Source organism: Aedes albopictus, chromosome 1, assembly GCF_035046485.1.
Source record: "Aedes albopictus strain Foshan chromosome 1, AalbF5, whole genome shotgun sequence".
Classification (NCBI taxonomy): Eukaryota; Metazoa; Arthropoda; class Insecta; order Diptera; family Culicidae; genus Aedes; species Aedes albopictus.
The window spans coordinates 81,311,308-81,339,135 of NC_085136.1; the positions used below are offsets into that span (position 1 = coordinate 81,311,308).

General features: G+C 42.9%; 1 protein-coding gene across 1 annotated transcript; it reads left to right on the plus strand.

The window, feature by feature from the left end:
- On the plus strand, window positions 1-27,808 carry LOC109421981 (sorting nexin-25). The gene is made up of 4 exons (XM_029854714.2): window positions 1-487; window positions 11,912-12,788; window positions 25,212-26,619; window positions 26,674-27,808. Exons 1-4 carry the CDS (start codon window positions 367-369, stop codon window positions 27,343-27,345), a joined length of 3,078 nt encoding a protein of 1,025 aa, XP_029710574.2. The 5' UTR covers window positions 1-366; the 3' UTR covers window positions 27,346-27,808.
- The last annotated feature ends 20 nt before the right edge of the window (window positions 27,809-27,828 follow it).

The window sequence follows — 27,828 nt, forward strand, 5'->3', positions numbered from 1 at the left end:
CCAACCAGCAGACGACAGTCGCCCTTCAGCTGGGCTTGGTAAAAGGGGCGTTTTTCAAGAGCTCTGGGAGCACAACAGAGGCATCTTTCCACACAGAACTGGTTCAATATTGAAAGTGAAAAATTGTGATTTAGCTAGTTTTAACCGCCACATTCCGCTCAGTAGTTTGTTTAAAGTTGAAAACGTCGTAATAATGGTGCTAGAACGAACCGATGTAATCCAAAACTAGCGCAAACAAGATTGTTGGATCCGTCGCCATCATGACGAGCCTGGATGGATGCCGTCCTTGAGAAGAAAGTTCAGCAGCGAGGACTGTGCGTGTAAGGCACCGACCGACAACCGACCACCACCAATAGGAACAAAACGATGCGAATAATCTACTGGTTGGGAGTGTTTGGCACCGTAATCGGGGCCACCGCACTCTATTGGCCCCCGTTTGTGTACATCTTTCTGTTTGTGCTCTACTCGGTGATCTTGATTGCTCTGGGTAAGTTTCTTTTAAAAAAGGACCGTCCCTTTGTGGGTGTGGGCGGAGGAGTTAGTGGCGGAAGAGCGATTCTAATTGGAATCGATATTTATAATTAGAGCCAGCGGGAAATTTGTCGCCAAGCCGCGCTGCGCTGCTCGTTCGTGTGTGGGTGTGTGTGTGTATGCGTGACACTTGACTTGTAGCAGGTATGACTCCGTTATGGGATTTGGCTCTTGTTTATAAATGCAAATCACGTCAATCTGATGTGTTATTTGCTGGACAGAATTAAAGTAGATGCAGGCACGTGATAAGGTTGGATGTCGGATGTTTTCGAGCTTGCAATCGATTTGAGTGAGCTTTAAAAAACAAATTGTGGACTTGAAGTTGTATAAATTGATGATTACAGTAGCAAAAAGTTTAACGATGGCTATGAATACGATATCATAGTTATTATCTGTTGTTATGTGAAAACCGCAAGTCAACCTTGTCCCCGATGAACAAGCTTGCTGTCTACAGTGGGGACCCGATTTTGTCAGCCCCCGATTTTGTCTACCCCCGATTTTGTCTACCCCCGATTTTGTCAGCTTTTTGACCCGATTTTGTCAGCCTTTTTTGAAGTGAAAAATAAATTTGTTTTTTATTCAGAATTTTCATTTTATAATCATTATTAATGCAGTTGATGTCTTTAGGCGTCATAGAAAAATTACGCAATGAACAAAACTCGTGTAACTTTTGAAAACGGCCAAATTTTTTTTTTTGCGAACTAACACATTGTGGCAATTTTAGCACCCAACCCTCGCCAATGTTTTAAACCAATATTGTTTTAAATTGCTAAAGGATTCCAGTTCTCTCTCTTCTTGGCGTAACGTTCCAACTGGGACAAAGCCTGCTCCTCAGCTTAGTATTTTATGAGAACTTTTACAATTTTTAACTGGGCTGCCCCACAGCCAATGTTTATTTTGCATATGTAAATATATCGTATGGTAGTCATGAAGATATTTTATACACAAGGTAGTTAAGGAAATGTCGATTATGAAATGGATTGTGAGCTAACCGGGAATCAAACTTGTCACCCTCAGCATGGTTTTGTTGATTGCACGTGCGCTTACTACATCGGCTATATGGGCTTAAAGACTATTCGTTTTAATTTCCTCAGGAACAGAACAAACAATGAACGCTGTCTGTTGTTGTGATTACAAGTCAATCTATTTACTTCTTTCCGGCATCTCTGGGATTCCTCTAGGTTTACTTGTTTGGATTGATCCAGATAGGCTAACATTTGAAAAGGGCGCAACAATCATTTCGAATTTTTGCTTCTCCCTTCCTTCTGAGCACATGGCCCATTTTTCATGTAATCTCTGACCAGTAACAGATAGAGCAGACTCCCCTCTATCTGATAACGGGATAAAATTGTATAAATAAATTAATATACGCCTAGACGGGGTGGAAGAAGTTGAGACAAACGAGAGAGACGGGGTGGAAGAAGTTGAGACATGCAATGGTTGTTCCGCCCTTTTTACATGTGTTTCCTGTTTGGATAGCTTAAAAAATTGCTGTGAGAATTGTATTCATTAGAAACCCTTAAGGAATTCGAGATACGATTTCCCCAAAAAATCTTACTGCGATTTCTTCAAGAACTTTTGCGTGGTTTCTTGTAAGATTTTTTGCTGGTATTTCTCCAATAATTCCGTCGGAAATTTTTAAAGGAATTCTTCCGGGAGTTTTATAACGATTCATTAGTTTGTCTCTTTTGAGACTTGTTCTGGAACTCCTGCTAGGATTCCTTCAAAAGTTTTGCTAATATTCTGACAGCATTCTTTTTCAAAAATTTTGTACATGAATTCCTACAGCAATCTATCCAGGGGTTTCTCCAAGGATTTCTCCAATCATTCTTCATGCAGTTGCTACGTGGATTTATCCAGGGATTTTCCTAGCGATTCTTTCAAGGCATCGTGCTGGCATTTCTATATACATATCTGTTCCTTCAAGAAATTTTCTGGAAATTTCTATAAGAGCCTTTTCAGACATTTCACTAAGAATTGTTCATGCATTCTTCCTATGATACCCCCACGTTAACGAACTCCTGAGATTCCTTCAGAAATTCTTGCTGGTATTCCTGTAGGACTTTATTCAGTAATTTCTACAGGAACTCCTCTAGTGATGTATTAAGAGAATTCTGTAGATACTGTAGATACAAAAATTCCTATATGAATAACTGCGTGCTTTAGTCCATGAATAAATCTACGGAAGACACAAATTTCCCAAATGGAAGAGAACGTGCCCCTGGAGCCAACCTTCTGATGAATAAATCTAGCGATTTTCCTAGGGATTTTTTTTAAGAATTCCTCTTAGGATTCCTTCAGGGATCCTTCTAAGAATTTCGTAAAATGTTCCTCTATTAATGCCTTCAGTAATTACTCATACAAGAATTCCTCTAAAAATTTCACTATGATTCCTCTGTTAGATTTCCCAATTGGGCATCCTCTATGGATTTTCCGGGGTCCCGCTTCAGATTTTTCCAGGGTTACCTCTTGGTATTTCTTTACGAAAATCCCTTGGTATTGCTTCTGAAATTCCTTTAGAAAATTTTGTTGGAAACTCTTCTGGAATTCATGCAAGAATTAAACAATTAATTTCTGCTATGGTTCCTTCTTAAACTGCTCCAGATATTTCCCCAGTACTTTTTTCCAGAAATTCCTCCATGGATTTATCAAGGAGATTTCTTCAAAGATAGCAATAGGGATTCAATCAATGATTTTTCAGAAAATGCTAAAGAAATGCCTCTAGAGATTTCTACGGAGATCGCAGTAAGGATTCTTTCAGAAACTACTTAAGGGATTTATCCGGAGCTCCTGTAAAGGTTTTTGCAGAAACTACTTACGGGATCCCTTCGGGAATGTCTTGAGGGTTACGTTCCGTATATCCTCGGGTAGTTTCTCTAAAAATTCCCCGAACATTTCTTCAAAGATTTCTCTAGAGATTCTTTAGAGATAAGGCTCTGGAAATTAAAGTGAAAAGGCAGCGGAAACGTAGCCAATTCGAACAGTATGAGTGTCTGTACTTGTCAATCAGATGTTGATTCATTTGCATTCGTTGACAGCTGAAGTTAGATGTTATGATTTAAACTGCGCTAACCAGTGTTAACTGTCTTCTGTAGACCACAACTGCTAAGCTAGGAGAAGGCTGTGTTCCAGTAGGGATGTTATGACAATAAGAAAAATAAGTAAAAGATTCAATAGTTCTGCTGTAAAAAAGCACTAAATGGTAACTTTGCCAATTATCATTTTTTCCTGTGCCCTTAACACACTTTCGATTTTTTTTACCACAAAAGGTTCGTTCAAATATTACGTAACGCAAAATTTGGCAATTTCAGACCCTATCCGCTATCCCTCCACCGCGTAACTATTTTTGAAATAGAAATTTTAAAATTTTGTATGAAGCGTAACAAAGCGCTGGAAACCCCCCCACCACCATTTTCGTTACGTAATATTTGTACGAACCCAAAGCAGACCCTCCACACCTAACTCCGTCTCTGACGTGCTCAGAACAATTTTTCTTGAATAAAAAAATGATTTTAAAAAATGTCCCGATTTTGTCAGGTACCCGATTTTGTCAGCCCAAAATGCTACCAGGGGCTGACAAAATCGGGTCCTTACTGTATAAGTAAATCATCCCTCCTACGATAGAATACGGCATGTCGGTCTGGAAAAACTGCGCAATACGCATCTTCTTAAGCTCCAGTACATGCCCACAACTTTAAGACAGGCCGAAATTCCTTTACCATTTGAATTACGAAAAATCATCGTCACGAAATCGTAATCACCCAATGCTAATCATGCCGTGTTTGAACAAGCCACCACTAGATGGTGGTAGTGAGCAAACGTCAAGCAGAAGCAAAAACGATGCCAGCGCAGCAACTGGTTAATTGACCAACTACGGAATGTTTGAATCAACCATTAATATATACGTGGTTCGACCAGACATATGATAAGCGGTAGGATACCTGGGACGTTTCCAAGTTCAACCAGGTGAAGCACACTCGCAAGCGTCTAAGAAAATGGAGCGATACGTAAAGGTTACTAAGAACCTGAAGCTAAACCTAATTTCAAAGAAAACTACGTCACTGAGGCAATCAATGGTCGGGTACGCAGACGCCGACTGGGCATCGGATGCTGAGAATAGGAAATCGATTAGCAGCTTTATCTTCAAGGTTTTTGGGTAAATCGTGGCCAGCCGCAAGCAACAAACTATACCGTCTGCCACTGTCGTCATGTGAAACTAAGCATGCAGCTTTTAGAACCACGGCCTTTCGATGACCTGCAGTAAGTTCGTCCTTGCAAAGGAGGGGTGTATGCTTACCTTACCGATTAGGCTAAGGCCGGGGTGGCCTCTGCTGTACATCGTAGCCGTCTCCAATCTACTCGGTCCATGGCTGTTTGTCTCCAGTTCCGCACTCTGCGTAGGCTCCGCAAATCGTCCTCCACTTGGTCGACCCACCTAGCTCGCCGCGATCCACGTCTTCTTGTACCGGTCGGATTACTCTCGAGAACTATTTTAGTCGGGTTGCTATCCGACATCCTGATGACGTGACCCGTCCACCGTAGCCTCCCGATTTTCGCGGTGTGGATGATGGTTGGTTCTCTCAGCAGCTGATGCAGCTCGTGGTTCATTCGCCTTCTCCAAGTTCCGTCTTCCATCTGCATTCCGCCGTAGATGGTACGCAACACCTTCCGTTCGAAAACTCCAAGGGCGCGTTGGAGTTTTGCACGTAGGGTCCATGTTTCGTGCCCATAGAGGACGACCGGTCTAATCAGCGTTTTGTAGATAGTTATCTTCGTGTTACGGCGAACTTTATTCGATCGTAGAGTTCTGCGGAGTCCAAAGTAAGAACGATTTCCTGCCACAATGCACCTTTGAATTTCTCTGCTAGTGTCGTTGTCGGCGGTCACTAGTGAGCCCAATTACACGAATTCTTCAACTGCCTCGATTTCATCACCATCGATATAAATTCGGGGGGCGGGCGCGGTTATTTCTCCCTGGAGCCCTTTGCCGACACGTACTTTGTCTTCGACACATTAATGACTATTCCGATTCGCCTGGCTTCACTCTTTAGTCGGATGTACGTTTCCGCCATCGTCTCAAATTTATGAGCTATAATATCAATATCATAAGCGAAACCAAGCAACTGAACGGACTCCGTGGAAATCATTCCATTCGTGTTTATCCCCGCTCTCCTTATTACACCTTCTAACGCAATGTTGAACAGCAAGCACGAAAGACCATCACCTTGCCGTAACCCTCTGCGAGATTCGAAGGAACTCGAGAGTGTCCCTGATACTTGAACTACGCACATCACTCGATCCATCGTCGCCTTGATCAATCGTATCGGTTTATCCGGGAGTCCGTATTCGTGCATAATCTGCCATAGCTGTTCTCGATCGATTGTATCATACGCCGATTTGAAATCGATGAACAAGTGATGTGTGGGCACGTTGTATTCGCGGCATTTCTGCAACACCTGGCGGATGGCGAACATCTGGTCCGTCGTAGCGCATTCACCCATAAATCCAGCCTGATATTGCCCCACGAACATTCTTGCAATCGGTGATAGACGGCGGCATAAACTTTGAGAGAGTATCTTGTAGGCAGCGCTCAGTAGTGTGATCGCACGGTAGTTCCCTCAATCCAACTTGTCGCCCTTTTTGTAGATGTGACACACCAAGGGACACACGGTACCTTCCATCCATTCCTCTGGTAATACTTCCTCCTTCCAAATCTTGGTAATGGCCCAATGTAATGCTCTCACAGTAACTCCCATGATAATTGATCTGCTCCAGCGGCTTTGTTGTTTTTCAACCGGCCAACCACCTTCACAATCTCTTGGATGTTAGAAATCTTTTGTCCTGCGCACGTACTCCTAGATCTGTCACCACGCCACCATCCATCGGTGCTTGCAACGTCGTAATTCTGCCGCCACCGCTCATCCACCTCACGCTCGCTCGTGAGAATATTCCCGTGATTATCTCGGCACATGTCGGCTTGTGGCACAAAGCCTGTGCGCAAGCGATTCAGCTTTTCGTAGAGCTTCCGTGTGTCCTTAGCGTGGTACAGCTCTTCCATCGCATCGCCATCTCGTTCTTTCTGCTGGCGCTTCTTCCTCCGGAAGACTGATTTCTGCCTGGTCCGCGCCTGTTTACTCATTTGCGCTCGTGTCGTACGGTGTTGCAACAATGAATCACCTGCCGAACGAAAGCTTGGAAGACCAAAGACGGTAAAGCACGAACGCCGATCGGTCTCGGTTTGGGCAACTCCTAATCAACCAGTGATCGTATAAGACGTTGAGTAAGATGTTAAAGTGGAGGCGATATGCGTGCATTCACATGCGCCTAAATGGAAGCATGCACGCACATGGCCTCCACTTTATCATCTTATGCAACATCTTATACCATTACTGGTTGTCTGGTCTGTTGGTACACCTCATGCAGTCTACCACAGCCAAGGAAATGTGGGATTCTCTCCAGAAATACCACGAAAGGAGACCGATGGAGACTTGGATCCACGCGACCAATGAAGAAGGCTATACTGAGCGGAAATCGTTATTACATTTTAATTTTGGATGATTTTGGTCGCTACTACATCGTGTACTTGTTGAAACACAAAGAAGGAGCATCGCAGAAGATAGAAGAGTACATCAGTATGATGAGGAACCAGCATGGATGCAAGCTGATGATAGTACGTTCGGACGAAGGAGGAGAATTCTGTATCAATTATATGAAACGGATTTTTACTGACCACGGAATCATCCACCAGATATTTGAACTGCATTGTCCACAACAGACCGGAAAAGCTGAAAGGACATCGGGTACAGAAGACTCTTCATGATCAGCGGGTTGTCGACCCTACACACTTGGCTAAATGCCAATTCTTCTCAGTTGGCGTATTGCCGACTACTAGCTTCGGTTGGCTGGGCACTAAATGGCATCACACTGGCGTAGACTATTGACGGTTTGATGATTACAAGGCGTGACATATGGAATTTGGAGTACCTCGGGAACGGGTGTGATGTAGTATACAATAGATTGATGGTGTAAAACCGGAACAACTCACCTTCGGAAATAAGTATGTGGAGCCTGAAGAAAATCCGTTTGCTTGAAACGATTGAAGGGATCGTTCACATGGTTGTCGGTTTGGCGAGATTCGAGGCCAGCGTTGGAGGCCAGTTGTTGTCAGATCACCAGACCGCCAGGCAGGGGCCAGTCTCGGATATCGTCGTGCTGACAACGTGCTTGTATTGTTGTGAGCTGAATTATTTTTTGAGATCCGCAAGTGTTCATGAGGTGCCAAGAAAATACTTGACGTTGTCGCATTCAATCACGACTAACCTGCCTCGGCGAGCTACAAAGCGCTTCAAGGCAGCGATAAAAACGGCAGCAGACAGGTTCACACAAGTTCGACGTGGATCGCCTTCGTTGCCAGACATACAAAAATGGCAACGTAGAATTTGACCGGGGCTGACTTCCTCAGCGGATAGTAATTGAAGAGAGGACCACACAAATCGACACCGGTGGTCAGTATCCGCAACGCTGGAGCCATGCGCTCGGCCGAAAGGTCTCCTATAATCTGCTCGGATACAGTTGGTTTACAACGAAAGCACTTCAAGCAGCTGTGTACAATTTTCCGCACCAGGTTACGTACTCGTAGGGACCAGAACCTTTCCCGCACACTTATGATCAGCGTGCAACAACCGTTGATGGTATGAGACCATCAACTCTGTTAGCGGATGATGAGTGGCGAGAATTATTCGGTAACAGGCGCGTTTCGAAGCGGCCACCGCAGGACGCCATTACTGGTGACGACAGGGCAGAGGTTTCTCAATTTCAAGGTTGGCTTGACTTGACCGCTGGCGCTGAGGGCTCAGAGATCTTCGTGGAACGACTCGGCTTGTGCCAGACGAACACCGAGGTTGTCGGTAGCTGGTGTCCTTTTGAGGCCTAGGGTTTTGATGGACGGAGTAGAATCGAGATCGAGAACGTTCATCATGGAGCTCGACTGGAATGTTCTCTAGAATTTCGGAGGAGTTCGACAACCATTTACGAAGGCTGAGGCCGGCTGATTGCAGCAACTCCAGAAGCTGGTTGCACAGACCCTTTTGTTATCTGTATTAACGAGATTTTTAGCCCTAGGCTAGTTCATCTCGGGACCCACGCTTTATTTCCCTTCCGAAGGAGGAACTCACATTTTTCTAGTTTGTCGGGAGTCCAGGTCCTCGCCGTGATAGTCAAGTGTTCTAACCATCCCACCAGGTCCGCTCTACTGCACAGAGCCTTCCCTTCGTCAGGATTGTTGACTCCGCTAATCATATCGTCCATATAGAAGTCCTTGGCGAGATAGTCTGGATAGTTCTTGAAGACATTTTGTATGACATAGTATGACGCCGAGGAGGTTCCATACGTCACCATCTTGAGCTGGGGGACCCGAATTGGTTCTCCGGGTTTGTCTTGCCGCAGAATTTGTTGGAGAGGGCGATCGCTGTGCATCACGAAGATCTGGCGGTACATCTTCTCGATGTCGGAAGTAATGGCGAACTTTGACAATCGGAAACGCATTGTAATGCTGACGAGGTCTTCCTGCACCACCACCATCACAACCATCAATGCGTCGTTCTGGAAGACTCCTGTGTTGGTGGCTATCCGAGCGAACAACGAGGTGATCTGGAAAAAAAAAAATAGGAGACAGACGTACTCGACGTATCCACAAAACGTTTCCTCCATATGAAGGAAGAAGATGCTCGTCAATGAATTCCGAGTATGAGGCCTGCAGCGCGTGATTTGCTTCGAGACGGAGTCGCAGCGAAAGGATACTTTCCTAAACAGTTCAAGACATCCGGATTCTTTGGCAATGCCACAACAAATCGACTATTCTCGTCTCTGGTAGTAGTTGCCGAGAAGTAAGCTTCGCAGTTCTATTTAACGAATCCCTGGAAGAATTAAAAAAAAACACTAGCACAGTTTCCAAAATAAGGTTTTGAAAAAAACTCTGATATAATTCTGAAGAATTTCCTGAAGAAATTTGTGTATGAATCCTTGGAGGATTTTTCGAACACATTCCTAGAAGGTTTTATGAAAGAATCCCTGAAGACATTTCTGGAGAAATTTGTGGAGTAATACTAGAGAATTCCAGGAAAAAAATTGAAGGAACTCATTGAATACTTTAAAAATGAATTCTTGGGGAAATCTGTGAAGACGGAATCCTTGGATGAGTTTCTTAAAGATTCCAACGATGAATTTCTGTATCCACTGCACAGTTTTTCCGCCATAGATCATTAATCCAAAAATTTAATCAAAATGAAACTGTGATATCATTGCGATAACATAAAGTTTGATGCTTTAATAACTAGGGTCAATCATTACGTTTATCAAATACATGCCGAAACTTTTCCGCAGAGCTCATGAAAAAATAAATAAATAAATAAATTAGATGCTTTTTCCACAGAGTATAAAGAACTGAAAATTTACAACAAGCTGGAAAAAATGTTTCCCCTTTCGGCCCTTTCGGGCTTTATTCTATAAAGCTTCCCTATAATCATAAACAATGATTAACTAACGAATGCTGCTGCGACCGTTTGCGACCAGATTGGTTATGGTCGCTTCAGTTTCGTTCATTTAATATACTCAAAAACTAACAAATACCCTCCCGCATTGCATTTCAGGGATTACTTTTTCAAACTTTTATCATCTCTATCCATCACTTTATGTGTGTTTCACTATTCTTGAGCAGTTTTGACTACCGTGGACCACCTAAACCAATATTAGTATATCCAAATCAGTTGGTAACCGAAACCGCAAAATAATGAATTTCGGCTCCATAAAGCTAAAAAATCGATTGAGCCCATTTTTATTAAACAATACAAAAACGTTTTTGGAATGCAAATATTCATCAAATTTAGCGGTTTCATCATAAAACTCCAAAAAATCATCCCAAGTAACACACTTGTCACCGAAAAGTCACGGCGGCGCAGGTTTTTGTTGCGCAGAAGTCACCGTGACTTACTTCTAACAAATAAACACTTACTTGCTAGAAGTAAGTTACAGTGACTTTTGCGCAACATAAACCTGCGCCGCCGTGACTCTTCGGTGACAAGTGTGTTACTTGGGATATTTATGATCGCCCCCATTTGGAGCTAGAACCAGGAATTTCTGGAAAAAAAACTTGAAATATTTTAGGAATTATTATCATTTTTATTATTATATTTTATTTCCAGAAATACAAATTTCTAAAAAACCATCTTTATTGAGGAATTTCTTAAGCAATCTATGGAAATATATTGAAATTAACATGCTAATTGACAAATCGAGAGAATAATTCAGACATACCAGTAAATCTGGTAATTGCTAGTAAAGGGCATCATATATCAATACATCATTGTACCAAGAAACAGTTCCTAAAATAATTCCTCAAAAAATTTCGAAGGAGAACATTTATAAGAAACGTTTTGTAATGGAATATTTTAGGAAATTTCTGGAGGAAACTTAAGACTAATTTCTAAAGAAATCCCAGTGAAACTTCCTTGAAACATCTTCGGAAGAGTTTCTGAAAAAAACATCCTATAGCATTTTCCAAAAGAAATCGTATAGGGATTTCTCAAATAAATCCTGGAATATTTTCTGAAAGAATTCATTTGAAGAATTTGTAGGAGAATTTCTGGAGAAAGCTCTGGAAAAGTACAAGGAGGAATAACTGAAGCAATACATGCCAGATTTTTTTTTTGAAGAACTTCCTGGTGAATTTTGGGAGGAATTCCAGACGGAATTTCTGAATCAATCCCTGAAGAAAATGTCCGAATCCCAAGTGGGGGTTTGAAAAAAATCAGTGAAAGAATTCCTATGGTATTTCCTGAAGAAATCCATGGATGAATTTGCGAAGGTATTTCTTAAGGAAATTGTAAGATTCGTTGGAAAATCCCAGCAGGAATTTCTGATGAAACTCATTGCAAGATTTTTTGTTCAGTTTTTGTAGAAAACTGAATTTCTCACAAATCTGAAGAATTTCTATTGCAATCCCTGAATCCAATTTCCGGTATAATCCATGGAAGATTTTTATAAGAATCCACGTCAAAATTCATGCTGGAATTTCAAGAGGAATCCTTGGCAAATCCTATGGAATTCCTGGAAAAAACTTTTGAATCCAGATGAATTTCTGGAGGATTCTTCGGACGAATTTCTGAATAAAACCCTGGTGGAATTGTTAATGGATTTTTTGGAAGAAATCCCTCCAACACTCCCCAAAAACCATGGACGTAATAAATAAATCTTCCCTATGAATATGACTTGAAATGACTGTGAAATTTTATTCTAAACAAAAAGCTTGCGCTTATCAAATATTCAGCAAAAACAATAATCCTACTGTATTTTACTCAACACCCTATCTCACTTTCTATTCCAGCCATCTTCGGCACCATCTACGTGCACTACAAGCTGACGACTAAGGAGTTCCGCCCGTACACCCGTGAAGACCTACCCACCAATGTCCTCTACAATGCCACCAAATCGCACCTCTTTGATCCACCGTCACCGCCCAAATCGGGCGCCAATCTTCCCATCATCTTCGGCCGGACCGTCGATGGCTTGCTGCAGCAGATCATCGGCAATGCCATGCGCGACATCGTGAGCCCAGCCCTGGAGGAGATCGTAGCGAACCCGCGCCGGATCATCGACCTGCTCAAGGAGGACATCTGGCTGGGGATCGATAAGCTGCACGAGCGCGCTTCCCGGATCGATGCCCCCAAGATGATTGCCGTTGATTTCGTGCTGAAAGGCACGGTGCACCTGGAGAAGATACGGATCGCGCAGGCGAGGGCCGCCGAGCTGGGGACGGACCCGGTCTTTGGAACGTCTTCGTATCTGGCAACGCAGGAGAAGGAGCTGGAGTTCCTGAAGAAGATTTGCGAGATTATGATTATATTTTTGCTGCCGCGGGGGTACTCGCTGTCGCCGATCAAGGACTTGCTGAGCGAGGTGATTTCGTACAAGGTGCTGTTTCCGGTGATCCGGTTGGTGACCTCGCCGGATTTTATCAACCAGCAGATTGTGGAGTGCATTGAGACGAAGCTGGTGGCGGTGGCGATCCACAAGAGGAGCTATGAGTATGCGGCGAATTTTGAGGATTTTTTGAAGGTGATCAACCTGAGTCAGACGATGGACGAGTTGCATTCGATTCGGGGGTCAATTGTGAGTGATATCATGCAGGCGACGACGATGCAAAATCTGCAGAGGACGAGGGGATTCGATAGTGAGATGTTCGTTGGGAAGAGTGCGAGCGGGTAAGTGGAATAAGGGGAACTAAACTGTAGCTAAGTAACTAGAAGTTCGGATAAGAGAGGGTACTATATGGGCTAAGCAACTTGTTCGAGAATAGGCATTAGGCTTTTAAGCAGCCTCATGTTTTAAGGTAACCTCCCTAGTAGGAGATTCAGCCAGAGTATTTTAACAGGATTCCTCCAGGGAATTCTTCAAAAAAAAAATCCTTGACATTCTTCTTGGGATTTCTCCCCGAGGTTCCGCCAGATATTTTATCAAGGATTACATCGGTATTCCTCAAGGGAAAGGATGCAAGGATTCTTTCCTAGATTCTTCGAGGGATTTCTATGGGTATCTCTCGTTTCCAGAGATTCTTTCTCAGAATTCTCTCGAGAGTCTTCCCGGGATCTCTTCTGAGTTGCCTCAAGAGGTTCCTAATTTACACCAGGGCTTCTTGCCGGGATTCTTCAAAGGATTCCTCTCGGAAATCTTCCGGGGAATCTTCCAAGAATTCTTCTTCAGATTATTCTATAAATTTCTCCTGGAATTCCTGTCGGTATTCGCTCCGGGGGTTCTTTCCCGATGAGTGCTGCCAAGGATTTATTTTGAGAATCTTCTAGAGATTCCCATAAGGATTCTTCATCAAGAACACCTGCCGGAATTTCACCAATAATTCTTCCCGGTATTCACAGATTTTTTTTACTTGGGACTCTTCCAGGAAATCGGGATTATTTCAGAAAATACCCCGGAATTCTTCTTTTAGAATTATTTTCAGCCTCTAGGGATTCACCCAGAGATTCCACAAAAGATGCCATCAGACGCTCATTCTAGGGAGTTCTCCAAGGATGATTCCCGAGATTTTACTAGGGACCCCTTCTGGATTTTTCTACAAGGATTCTTCCTTAAGTTTCAGCTACTCAGCAGGTTCTCTTCTCCCAGGATTCTTCATGCGATTTCTCCAAAAATACTCCCGGGGATTTTTCTAATAATTCTTTTAGGGATTTATTCAAGGATTATTTCCGGGATTCTTCTGGGGTTTCCTTCCGGGATTTCTTCAAACGATTCAAAGGAACCTAATAGGAGGGAATCTAATCGACAATTTTGGGAGGGCTTCAGTGGTAAATATGTAGGAGGGCTATGATTAGTTTTAGGGTGCTTTGGATGCGTATCCAGGAATTTCAGAGGCGTTAAAAGGGCGTTTCGATTTGTCCTAGAGAATTCAAAATTCTCAGAGGCAATTAAATGAATTTAAAGGACGTTTCAGAGGGATTCATGGAGCCAACGGGTTGCATCCGAAAATCCACTGATACTCTCTCAAATCCCTTGAATAACACGGAAACCGGCTAAAACCCGCTGAAACACCCCTGAAATCCCTTGATTTTCCTTAGAAGACCCTGAAACTCCCTTTAAAGCTCTTGAATGACCCTGTGAAAAACACTCAAAAATACCCTGAAACCCTGTGATACGCCAAAAAAATTGTAAAACCGTTTTGAAACCCCCTGGAACCCACTCAACCTCCCTGAGATCCCCTGTAACCTCCTAAACTGCTTTGAGACCTCCTGAAAATCCTCCTCAAACGACCTAAAATTTTCTTGAATCTATCTGAAACCACCTTCGACCCCGTGAATCATCTCTGAAACATCCCAGTAAACCTCACGAAACCCCCAAGACTTTCTGCAATGACGCACCTGAGACCCTCAAAGCCACCCTGGTAAACCTCTATAAACTTTGTTAATCTATCTGAGAACCCTCAAAACGTTCAAGAAAATCACCAGAAATGCCCCGAATCGTCCTTGAAACACTCAGATATCCCACTGTTACACTGTAATCCCTTCAAACCTTTTGAAATCATTCTTTAGACCACTTAGCTTCTCCATTTGCCCATCCGTCCTTTAAACTTTTCGAAGACCTTCTTTCGCTCTCTCTCTGACATTGCCAGGTTGGTTTTCGAAGGATAAAAGTTTTTTCAGAGGCGATCCAATGTATTGAGACCCGCTGAAACGCCCCTGCAACTCCCCCTAAAATCCTTCTGAAACCCCCTGGCTTGACTTTGGGACCCTCTAATATACAGACAAAAATATCCGGAAATCCTCTGATAAACTTAATAATGCTACAACCTTTTGGACCCCCTGGATCTTTTTGAGTCTCCCTGAGATCCTCTGGAACCTCCTAAAATGTTTTGAGATCTCCTGAAAATCCTAGATATCCCGAGAAGCGCCCCTGACAATCTCTGAATGCACCTGAGAACTCCGTTGACTCCCTGTGAGGCTGTGACCCTATGAAACGTCTCTGAATCGCCCCAGTAAACTTCATAAAACTCACGAGACAGCCTGCAACAACGACCCTGAGGACCCTGAAGCCTCTTGAAACGCCTCTATCAACTACCTGAGCCCTCGAAACTTCCCTAAAACCCCGAGAATTGCACTGAAACGCCGTTTTTGAAGCCAGTCAGATGTTCCACTGATACTGCTTGGAACCCCTTTAAACCCCCTGAAATCCCCCTGAGACTCTCTATTACTCTCTCATTGCAACCCCTTAGCTCGCGCCTTTGCTCATCCTTGCCGTAGACTTTTCAGAGACTTTCTTTTGCTCTCTCCTTTAACATTTCCGGTTGCCATTGCCAAAGTTACTGCCATAAAAAAGTTGCTCGAATTAAATCTGCCTCAGGGCCGATTTCTTCACGTTGGCTTAAGCGTTAAACTAGGTTTAACTATATGGGTAAGCCTGGCTTACCGGTTAGGCCGAGGTGAAGAAATCGGCCCTTAAAAAACTGCACGAAATCTCGGCTCACATCTCTTTCCCGGAGACTTGTGCAGGAATACTTCCAGAATAATTCCAGTGATTTTTCAATGTTTTTTTTTTCTAGAGTTTTTTTTTATGAATTTCGTCTTGGGTGCTTTTAGCAAATCACCTAAATGTTAACTCACGGATTACTCCACAAATTGTTCAAAGACTTTAGTATAATTCTTCGTTTTTCTTGGAGAACCATTCCTTCAAAAATTGGTAATGTGGTCCTTCAAGGAGTTTCCTTCCGGGATTTTTTAGGAATTTTATTTTCTGGAATTTCTTCAAGGGTATGTCAACAGATTCATACTGGAATTTCTTCAGGGGCTTCTTCAGGAAATTTTTCAATTTTCCATTACTTCTCCAGAATTTACCCCTCCACTCCATCGCCCACCAAAATTAAACCAAGGATTTATTCCGAGAATCGTCTAGGGATACTTTTCGGGAAAACATTTCCAGAGATTACTCCAGGATTCATCTAGGGGTTGCTTTCGTGAGTCTACCCGGAATACCTCCCAAGATCCTTTACGGGATTCGTCCAAGTATTCTTCTCAGACATTTTTAGGGATCCGACTCAGAATTCGCCTAGGAAATATATCAAGGATTTGTCCCAGAAATCTTCTAGTAATTCCCCTCGAGATACTTCCTGGAATTCATTCAAGGAATCCCCTAGCGATTCCTTACGGAAGAATGCCTCTGATTCCTTCCAGGATTGCTCCAGAGAGTACTCTCCGGGATTCTTCTACAGTTCCTTTCAGGATAAAACCAGGTATTATTCCAATGCTTCTTTCCCTCAAGATTCTTCCAAAGCTTCCTACCAGGAAATTTTTCACGTTAATCCTCCGGGAAGTCATCCGGCAGTTCTTCCAAAGATTTCAAAAAGGATTCCTCCCAGGATTTTTCTACGGACTCCTACCGAGATTTCACATCAGATTTCTACAGAGGATTGCACCTTGCATTTCTCATGAAATTTTCCTTTGGCATTCCTTAACCCTCGAGTAATCGCGCTGTTGTATTTTGTACAACACGTTGAAAAAAACTCGCTTTTTGTACTCCGCTTTAGTGTGGTGCTGACACAGGTAGCCAACCACGCGAGTTACGGAAGGTTAAAGATTTTCTTCAGGTTTTCTTCAAACATTTCTCAAAAGATTTCTACCGATATTAACATACTTTTATGGAAAAACTTCCTGGATTCCCAGAATTCAAGTCGAGGATGCTTCCATGATTCCTCTCAGGATTCGTCTCAGGATGCTTCTCAGGATTCCTCGAAGAATTTCTTCCAAAATACCTTCCAGGATTCGTCCCGGGATTTTCCGGGTGTTTCTTCTTGGGACTCTTCCAAATATCCCTCTCATGATTTTGCAATGGATTCTTCTCGAAATTCTTTCAGGAACTGCTTCTAGGATTCTTTTTGGGATTTTTGAAGAGACTCGTCTAACAAACCTTCCAGGAATTCCTTCAAGATTCCTCTTAGGATGTTTTTTCAAGAGATTTTTCTGAGAACTTTTCTTGGAATTACAATACATACAAGGACTTTTCTGAGATTTTTCTCTCAAAACTCTTCCACAGATTTCTTAAGGATTCCTCCAAAGATTCCAACCGGGGTTCCTTCGGGCTTTTTTCAGATTTGCTCCGAGGATTTCTTTCAGTCTTCTTCCAAGGATTCGCACCGCCCAAGCAACACATATGCTATATAAGAGTTACGATAGCGCATGTTTTGGTTGTATAGAAGTTCATTTAACAAATTTAAACATTGTGTTGAATCAACGTCAAATTATCTTCTATACAACCAAAGCTTGCTTTAATATAACATGTGTATTGCTTGGGCGGGGTACATTAAGGGGCTTCTGTCAAGATTCTTCCAGGAATTCCTCTCGAGGATCTTTCCCAGATTCCTCTCGCGATTCTCCGAGATATTCATCCAATGATTCATCCTAAGATTTCTTTTTCTCCAGGGATTCATCGAGGAAGTCATCCCGGAAGTTCTCTAGATATCCTTTTCTGGATTCCTACAAGGAGTCTTTCTCCAAAGCTGCTTCTCATGAATCTGTTAGGAATTATTCACGGTATTTCTTCTGGGAATCCCCGGAGGATTCCTAAAAGATTCCATCAAAGGACTTTTTCAGGATTATTTGTGAGGTCCCTCTGCGCATTCTTTAAGTGATTTCATCAAAAAATTATTTAAAATTTATCATACTTCATCTGGGGGATTTCATTATCATTTTAACTTTCTCCGAGGATTCGTCCCAGGAATCTTCTAGACATTCCCCAGAGATTTCCCTAGAGATTCTTCCTGGATAGCTCTTGAGATTCCTTTCGGGATTGAATTCGGAGTTTTTTTTTTCCTTGAAATTCATTTTCAAATTCAATTCAAATCTGGATTCTACCAGCGATTCCTTCCAGGATGCCTCAGAGATTCATTCAGAAATTCCTTCAAAGATTCTTCCTCTTCTAGGGATTTCACTCAGGATTCCTTCAGAGATTTTTCTCGGAATTCTTCCAAAGGATTCAACTGAAATTCCTCGAAATTTCTACAGAGATTTATCTTGAATAGTCCGGTTCTTATACTACGATTCGTATCGGGATACTTCCACAATTTTTTCTCAGGTTTATTCCAGGGATTCCTCAAAGGATTTTTCATGGGAGTTTTCCAGGGTATTTACTCAGGGGTTTCTCCCGAAATTCCCCTGAGAATTCTTCGTGGGATTCTGCTAGGGATACCTTCCGTGTTTTTCTGGCACTTCTCCCGGGAGTACCCCAAGAAATCTTTCCAAGAAGTTCTTCCAAGGGCTGTTTTTGGATTGTTCCAGGGATTCCTTCAATGGTTCTTTGAGGGGTTATATTCGGAATTCTCCAGAGATACTTCCCAGAGTTCCTCCAGGAATTTCCTCTAAGACTTTATCAAGAAATCTTTCAAGGATTCTTCTTAGGTTTTTCCTAGAGATTCCACTTAAGATTCTTCTAAGAATTCGTACACGAGATTTTTCCGGAATTTTATTTTCCAGGATTTCCCTTAGATATTCGTACTGAGATTCTTCCAGAGATTCCAACTGGGATTCGCCAAGTTTCATCTTGAGATTTCAACTTGGATCCTCCGGGATTCCTCTACCAATTCGTCTAGGAATTCTTCGAGGATGTGTCTTATTGAGATTGCTTCCGAGGTTCTTCTCGGAATTGCATCCGGGATTTTTCTGGAGATGCATCTCTGGATTTCCCCAGGCATTTTTTAAGGATCTAGGTAGGTCATCCAAGGGCTTCTCCCAAGAACTCTTACCGGGATTCTACTAGTAATTTTTTCCGTATTTTTTCAGGTTCTCTTTCGAGAAGTATGAAATTATTCTGGAGTTTGCTCTCGGGATTGTTCCGCAAATTCTTCTAGCAATTCTTCCCAAGATTCTGTGATCATCTTTGAGATTCTTCCTGTGACTCCAAACGGGCTAGCGCCAGTGAATCCTTCCAGGCTTTTTCCAAGGATTCTTTCAGGATTCCTCCCAGCATTCTTGTCAAGATTTTTCTCGAGATGCTTAACGAGATTCATCCCGGGATTTTTCCAATAATTTCATTCAGGATTCTTTCAAGGATTCTTTCAAGGATTCTTTCAAGGATTCCACCACAGATTCTTCAGGGATTCTTCAAAGGTTTCCTCTCGAGATTCTGCCAAGGATTCCTCCAGAAGTTTTTCAAGAATTATTCCCGATTGCCTTCTAGGATTTTCTCTGGATTGTTTCATGAATTCTTCCCGGAATTCTTTTAGGGATTACTTCCAGAATGCCTCGGAAATTTATTCAGAATATCCTTCACGGATCCCAAGTAACACAACTTGTTACAATACTGTATATAATACATGATTCATACAAACGTCAATGTTTCGTTCCGAATATGGGAAACTTATTTTCGTACACTTATACCACCGAAAAAGCGCAAAAAATGGCGGCTTATAAAACATCTTTGATGTTACTAAAGATGTATTTCAGTACATTCTTATAACATAAAATTAAGTATCGAATATGTTCTCAGCAGCATCGTAAGAACTTACTTATAACCAGCAGGAAAGTACTCTTCATCAATCGCACACTGTGCAAATAAATGTGACACCTATGACATGATATTTGGTAATGGCTCAAAATAGTTGTCAAGCCTTATATTTCATTTGTAATTTACCATCTCGGTGGTTGGTCACAACGACCCAATTTCATGTGCCATTCGAAATTTATGGTAAAATAAACACATTTGCTCTTCATAAATCATTTCGCCTTCCATCGGACTGAAAACAAGAAGAGAGGTTTTTGTCATCTTTCTAGTTTTTGTAAGATTTTCGAACACATTTTCAGATATGCAACATGGTGGGTTCTTGACACAGTACCGTCAGAAAGTTTTGGAAAGCTATTTTCAATTATTTTGTATAATTTATGTGCTTTTAGACTGTAGAATTTGTATTCGTTATCAATAAGGCAGTTTTATTATGCCATTAAATGCTTAAATTTTCCCAGATTAATAATCATTGGAAAAAACACTTGTAGATGAACAAGCGGCTATAATCTATACAAGCATTTGAGTCAAACCTTTTAGTAGGCACTGTAATTCATCTGGCCTGATAGGAAAAAAAATCAAAATATTGAAAATACGTTCAAATTACAATTTTTGTACATCTTAATAACATGTTTGCCGAGTACTACCTGAACCGATTAAAATATAATGAAAAAACATCTTAGCAACGTATTTTCAACATCCATTGGCAAATAGCATACACGATGTGATTTTTGGTTTTGGATACTTGTTTTGAACATAATTATAACAATAACAAAGTTAGAGTGCAGCTCCTGGGACGAATCTGAATAAATTCTTCTCGAATTTTGCGGAAGAAAATAATTGTGTTTCCAACTGAGTTTTATTCGCCACGTAAATACTCAAAGTGACCACAAACCATAAAATATGAGTTTCGGGTGCCTTTATAGTTAAATTTCCGTGCATGGGATGTTTCATAAATTCAAGTGAGTGAGAGAAGACAGAGATTTGATAAACTTATACATTAACGTATTGAATACGTAAAAATAACGTATTCGTAACATATTTGAGCACAAAAGTTATAACTATGTGCTGCTGAGGTTTAACATATCATCTTGAACTGAAAGAAAACAATGGTACCCCAATCAAGTTTAAGCAACGTTATATTTACGTTCCTGTTACATGTGGCGAGGTTGATAAATTTTTGCAGTGGCTTGTTAATGCCAAACATAGTTTAAACTTGATATCAACATAAGATGTGTACAGATACAAATATAGTACTGTATTACAACATCTTTTCCAAATTTCATTTTCACAGATGTTTTCTGTGTTACTTGGGATTCTTCTTAAGATTTCCGCATAGATTCTTCTGGAGATTTTTCTCAGTATTTTTCCAGATATTCATTCCGGAATTTTTCCAAAACAGCGATTCTTTGAAATTCCTCCAGTATTTCAACTGTAATAATCCAGTACTTCTCCAGGCATACGTCTCAGGATTCTTCCGGGAATTTCACCCAGTTTTTTTTTCAACAAAATCTTTAAGAGTTTTCTTGGAAGCCTTCCAGGGAATCATCTCGGGATTCCGGGATACTTCTAAGTATTGCTCCCGTGTTTTTTTCTTGGATTCATCCAATGACTTCTGCGGGATTTTACTAGAGATTCCTCTCTGAATTCTTCTAGTGATTCCTCCAGAATTCCTCCCGGGATTCCCTCGAGCCTTCTTCCAGAAGTCCTCCAAGTATTCGCACCGGGATTTTAAAGTAAGATTGTTCTCGCGTTTCTTCCAGGGATTCCACAAATGATTCATGCAAAGATTCCTTCCGGGTTCGCTCCAGGGATTCCTCTCCGGATTTTTCAAGGAACTCCTCTAGGGAGTCACCATGGGATTACTCCAGCTATTCCTCTCTGCATTCCTGCAAGGTTTTTCCCCTAAATTTTATTGTACATTGCATCGAATTTCCTCCAGATTCTGCATGGGATTCTTCACCGATTTTTTTTAGGAAATCCTCGAAGGAATCCTCCCATTTTTTTTCAAGAATACCCAAGAGAATACCTTTAAAATTCATTTCAGGCTTCTTTTCAAGATTCCTCCCGGAATGCATTTAGTAATTTCTTCAGGAATTTAGCCAGAATTTCATAAAGGGATTCACCAGACAACCGACTTGATATTCTTCTGAGCTTTCTCCAGAAATTTCTTTCGGTGTTTGTCCAAAGGTTCGTTTCGGGATTCTTCTAGAGATTCCTCTCAAGATTCTTTTAGGAATTCTTCTAGAATTTGTCCAGAGATTTCTCTGTGGATTCCTTCCGTGATTCATTTCAAGATACTTCCGGGTATTGCTTCCAGGACGCCTCACAGATTCACTCAGTAATTGCTTCAAGGATTCTCCCTGGATTCCCTCTGAAACGCCCTGGAATGTTTTGAAATCCCACGGATCATCACTAGAACTTCCTTGCAAACCTCCAAGAACCCCCAAGAGCCTCTCTGAAACCGCTTCAAACTCCGAAACCCCTCTGGAACGCCCCAGAAGCATCTTGAAACCCCCTGAACATCTTAGACCTGTCCTCCAATGATACGACCTGCAATGCCACTGAAACCCCATGAGAACGCCCCGGAAACTTTTGAAACTCGTTTAAACACCTGTGTACCATCCATGAAATCCCCTTAAACCCCCTGATAACCCTGTGAAAGCCTCTGAAACCTTTGGAGCACCCGAGAACGCCCCAGAATCTTCCTGGAGCACCTTTGGAACACCGCTTAATCCCCTGGAAACCCTGGTGTTTCTGTACACCCATGGAGTACTCTAGCTACGCCCTGAAACCATTTTAAATCCTTTTGACCCCCCCTGAAACCACCTGAAATCTCCTGAAATGCCCCTAAAATGCCATACAAATTCCTTTGGAGCATCCTTAAAACACTCCCTTAAAAGCCTTAAAAACGAAGGAACGCCTCGGAAGCCCCTAAAACTCCCTGGAGGATCCCTGTAACGTCCAAAAATCATCTAAAACTTCCAAAAAATCCTGTGAACTCCCAGATATTTCATGAAACCACCTGGAATATCCTTGAAACCTCATAAATCCTTTGGAGCGCCCAGAAACTTCCTGAAGCCGCCCTGGAACTCTTCTTAAACCCTAAGCCTCAGGAACGCCCCTGAAACTATCTAGAATCCCTTGAAACGCCCTTAAAATCCAATAAAACCCTCTGGAACCATGCTACATCACCACCACTTCGCCTCTGAAATCCTCATGGTACTGGAGCACCCTGAAAAGATCTTGAAAACCTAGGTACGTCCCTGAAATTCTCTAAATGTTCGTGGAACGCTCCCGAAGCTCCTGAACCCCCCTGAAGTATCGTGAAACGCCCTCGAAGCCCCAGAACTTCTTGGAAGCCCCTGAACCTCCTGGAAATATCTGAAATTTCATGAAACCACCTGTAACCATCCTTGAAACTCAATGAATTTTATGGAGCCCCCTGGATCGCCCACGACACTCACTGGAACACTCCTGGAACTACCTTGAAATCCCCGAGGACCCACCCTGAAATCTCCTGAATTCCTTGGAAATCTTTGAAACATCTTGAACCCCCGGGCCCCTTGGGTCATTTGGCGCGCTCCTGGAACGCTCCAAAACGCCCGGAAAATCCCTTAAAATCCCCTGGAGCACCGTTGCACCACTCTTGCAACTTAAAAAAAATCCCTTTGGAGCACCCCTTAAACCCACCTGACAGGCCTTGATAACCTTGGTACGTCCCTGGAATTCTGTCAATGTTCGTGGAACGCTCCTGAAGTTCCTGAAACTCCCTGAAGCACTCCTGAAATCTCTTCAAACCTCCTGGAACCCCCTGAAATTTCATGATTTTTTTTTTTGAACATCATTAAAACCCCATGAAACCCTTGGAGTGCCACTAGTAAGCCTCTGGAACGCCCCTGCAACCCCGTGGATCATCCCCGGACCGACCTGAGATCCTCCAGAACCCCTCTTAAAGCCCGGAAACCACCTTGGACCTTTTGGAACGCCTCTGCATACCCGTGGAACCTCCTAGAATGCCTCTGAAACCCCATTAGATTCCCTGAGTCCCCCTGAAATACGTTTGGATACGCTTGAAACCCTCTGCCTGAAACCCCATCAGATTTCCTGGGATCCCCTGAAATACGTTTGGATACGCTTGAAACCCTCTGCCGAGGGATTCATGAGGAAATCCCTTCAAAGTTTTTTCACGAATCTCTTCTAGAGATTTCACTTGAGATTCTTCCAATGGTTCGAACAATCGATTTTCCAGAGATTTGTTTTCAGGATTTTTCCTGGAATTTCTTCAGAGAATCATCCTGGGATTCCTCCAGAAATTCCAACCAAGTTTCTTCCAGGGGCTCCCTACTGGGATTCTCCGGAATTCATCCAATGATTCGTCTAGGAATTCTTCTTGGATGTTCCTCCTTGAGATTGCTCCGGAACGTTTCTAGAGATTCCTCTGTGGATTCTTCCAGGCATTTCTTTGAGGATTCGTCTAGGGATTCTACTGTTGAATCGTTTCGGGATTCTACTAGTAATTCCACCCGTACATATTTTTGTAGGTTTCCCTCCAAGAAGTCATTAGGAAATTCTTCTGAGAATTCGTTTAGTAATTCTTCCCTGGATTCTGCCTCGGATCACCTTCGGGGTTCTTCCTGAGATTGTTTCCCGGGAATAATTCCAGGATTTTTTCTAGCATTTTTTCATGAGTTTTCTCAGGATGAGTTCAGAAACTTCTTCCAAGGTGCATCCAGCGATTCAACCAGGAGTTCCGTCAAGAATTCTTGCTGGATTACTTCTAGGGATTCATGCAATAGATTCTTTCAGAGATTTTCGTCATGATTTTCCAAGAATTTCGCAGCGATTCATCCCGGGAGTCCTTAAGAGATTCAAGGATTCGTCTCGGGATTAGAAATCCTCTCAGGATTCTTCCCGGGATTCCTCTAGGGATACCTCCCGGGATTGTTTCAAAGGTATATCGCGGAGTGTCTCCAAAGGTTTCTCCTGGGATTGCTCCCGAGAATGCATCTGAGACTCTGGATTCTCCAAATGGATTTTTCTAAAGATAATTTTTGAGAATCTACTAGGAAATCATGCAAAGGTCTCTCTCGAGATTTCTCTAAGGATTCTTCCAGGGATTCTAGAGAATATTTGGACCGTATTTTTGCAGCTGTTCTTTCCAAAGTTCCTCCAAGAACTCGATTCTATATGCTTCCAGGAATTCATCTCGGCATTCTTCCAGAGACTCCTCCAGGAAATTATCACAGGATTTTTTCAAACACATCTCCCGGAATCCCTCTGAGATTCTTTCCAGGATATTTTCAAAGATTACTTTCGGGGTTCTTCAAGGATTCATTTCGGGAATCTTCTTCCAGTTCTTCCAGTGATTCCTTCACAGATTCTATCGGGATTCCTCCAAAGATTATTCTCAAGACTCTTCAAGGAATGCCTCCCTTGCACCAGTCTGCTTAAGAAGATTGAAAGAACTCAACGTTGCGTGAAGTTTCCCGTGGACCTACTTAAGCCTCTTAAGCAGCTAGAAAGTTCCACTCGAAACATTATCTGAACTCTGTAGTACTTGAAAGTATATAGTGTCAAAGAAAGTGAAACTTTTGATTGCTTAGACTCACCTCATTACTCTATCATTCCAGAAGCAACTCCGGAGACTCCAGTGACCCTCCATCACGAGCAGAGATAACAGCCTCTCTCAAACTGAAGAAATACATACAACAGCTCTCCTTCGCCAAGAGCCAATGCGAGAAATGTCTCTCCAAACTCGGATGGGATGGAAACGTGAGTAATGAGATCGATCTCTCGATCCTGGACATTCTGTCCACCGTTGCGGGAAGGCGACATTTCATGGTCTTCCTTGAACCCCTGAAAACTTCCTCTTTGGTCGGGTTCTACACGACCGTCGAGGAATTGAAGCACGCTTCGAAAAGCTCGTGGCATCAGCTGGGAGCGGAAATTTTCTACACCTACATACGGTGCCCCAATTCGGAGATTCCGGTGGATAAGGCCACCCGCAAGAAGATGGAGTCGTTCTTGGTGGGGGACAGTGGAACCGATGTTTTCTTCGAGGTGCAACGTGAGTGCTTGATAACGCTGGAAGAGAAGTACTACCAACCGTTCTTGCTCAGTGAAGAGTACACCAAGTTGAAGAACTCGTTGACTCAGGAAGACTTCAAAGAAATCACCATGAGCACATACTTGTCTTCCAGTACGGAAAGTCAGGATGAGACGGCCTCCAATGCTTCCTCGGCCAGTGGAGACGTCGATCCGGTGATCATGGATTTGAGCAACCATTCGACCTACGCCAGGACCAAGCTGGAACAGCTGGACGAGAAGCTGGCGAACAAAAATCAAGCCCTGGAGGCTTTAAAGCAATCGCTAAAGCCGGACTCGAAGCTTCTGTCGATTCTGGAAAAGGAAATCGATTGGTTGAAAGGGGAGAAGCGGCAACTGGAAGCCCATCTCCTGCGAACCGAGGTTTGGGGTGAATACCTCGGCAAGTGGCGTGCCATAGTGGAGAGTGTAGACTTCTCGGACGACAAAGAACCTCAACCGCAGTTTATGATCGTCGTCCAGGTGGATGAGGTCAATGACTGCGGCAAAGAAGACGTAGCCACGGCAATGGATGCTGCTGATAGCATTTCCACAGGATGGGTAGTGGTGCGATCCTTGGCGCAGTTTCATGACCTGCATCGAAAGCTACGACCGATGTGTGCCGATCTTAAAACGATCGATCTGCCATCGAACAATGCATTCAAGTTGTTCCTGCTGAAGAACGATAAATCTCTGCTGGAAAAATCCAAGCAGCAGATCCAGAAGTATCTGAACTTCATCCTGGAAGACGATCACCTGAACCAAAGCGAAGCGCTGTACGAATTTCTGAGTCCAAGCTCGGAGAAGCTGAAACAAAGTGCAAATCCATCGCCTTCCAAGAAGCAGTCCAAGTTCTCGTTGGCCACACTGTTCAAGGCCAACAGCGAGAAGCTGGACCAATTCTGGGGTCCTCACTTCCGGCTGAACACCGCGGATTTCCCCGATGACGATCAGGTAGGTTTTAGTTTTCGTGGTGCCTTCAATATCTAATGAAACTTTAACTTCCAGGTCTCCATGTACTTAGAAGGATCAACAGCTGAAAACGGCTCATCCAAAGCCCAACAAGATCCGGATGCCAAGGACTCCATAGCCGAACCTCTGTACTCCCTCCTCGGCGAAATTTTCGACATGGGCGGCGTCTTCAAGTGGCTCCGCCGCAGCTTGATCTCCTTCGTTCAAATCACCTACGGTCAAACCATCAACCGTCAGATCCGTGAATCGATCAACTATCTGTTCGAAGAACCCATGCTCCACACGTACGCCTCAGCCGTGCTCAAAGCCTACTGGCCCGGCGGAGTCCTCACCATCAAGTCCATGGACCGCTCCGAAGACCAACAGGAGATGACCATGAACGCGGCCAAGTCCCTCCTGCTGGACAACATTCCGGATCTGCTGTGCAATCTCATCGGGGCGCAGAATGCCCGCAACGGGATCATGAAGCTGTTCGACAACGCGCAGAACCCGCTCTACAACAAACAGCTGTTCTACGACATCTTGGAAATCCTTATGCTCGAACTGTTCCCGGAAATCCGACAGCTGAAGGTCCCGCCGAGTGTAACGGCCGTGGCGGTTGTGGGAGGCTCGGCCGTTTCCACTCCGACGCATGCTGGTCATGCTCCCACAGTCGGGGGATCCGGCTCCCACCAGGCCACCCCAACACGAATCATATCAAGAAATTGACGCGATGATGGCGAAGAAGACGACGATGACCACGAACATTGAATCCACCGAAACACAAGGAAAACTGGAACAAGAAGCACGATATCAGTTATTTGCGTTACGAATTTCTAGAGGGTTTTGTTCTTAATTGCCATTCGGTTTGAGGTTTTATCTCTAATCTTTGAAACTAACGATAGTGAGTCTCACGATACAAACCTATATATTTGTAAACATTCCGTGAAACCCGATACAATCTAGTCCCCCACCCGAAGAACAAGGAGAAAAAAAACGAGTGTTTATGTGCAAATTAAACTTAATAAGCAGAAGCTGTTGATAGCTAGGATTATGGCTACTAAATATGACTATGATCATTGGTACTTATAATTGTGACTGCTACATTGTAGTGTGTAATGTAGGGCATTTTACGATCATGATTGATCTCATTATGTGAATAAATTATTGGAAGAAAATTCAGAAAATGAAACGCCGTTTAGATCTATTTAT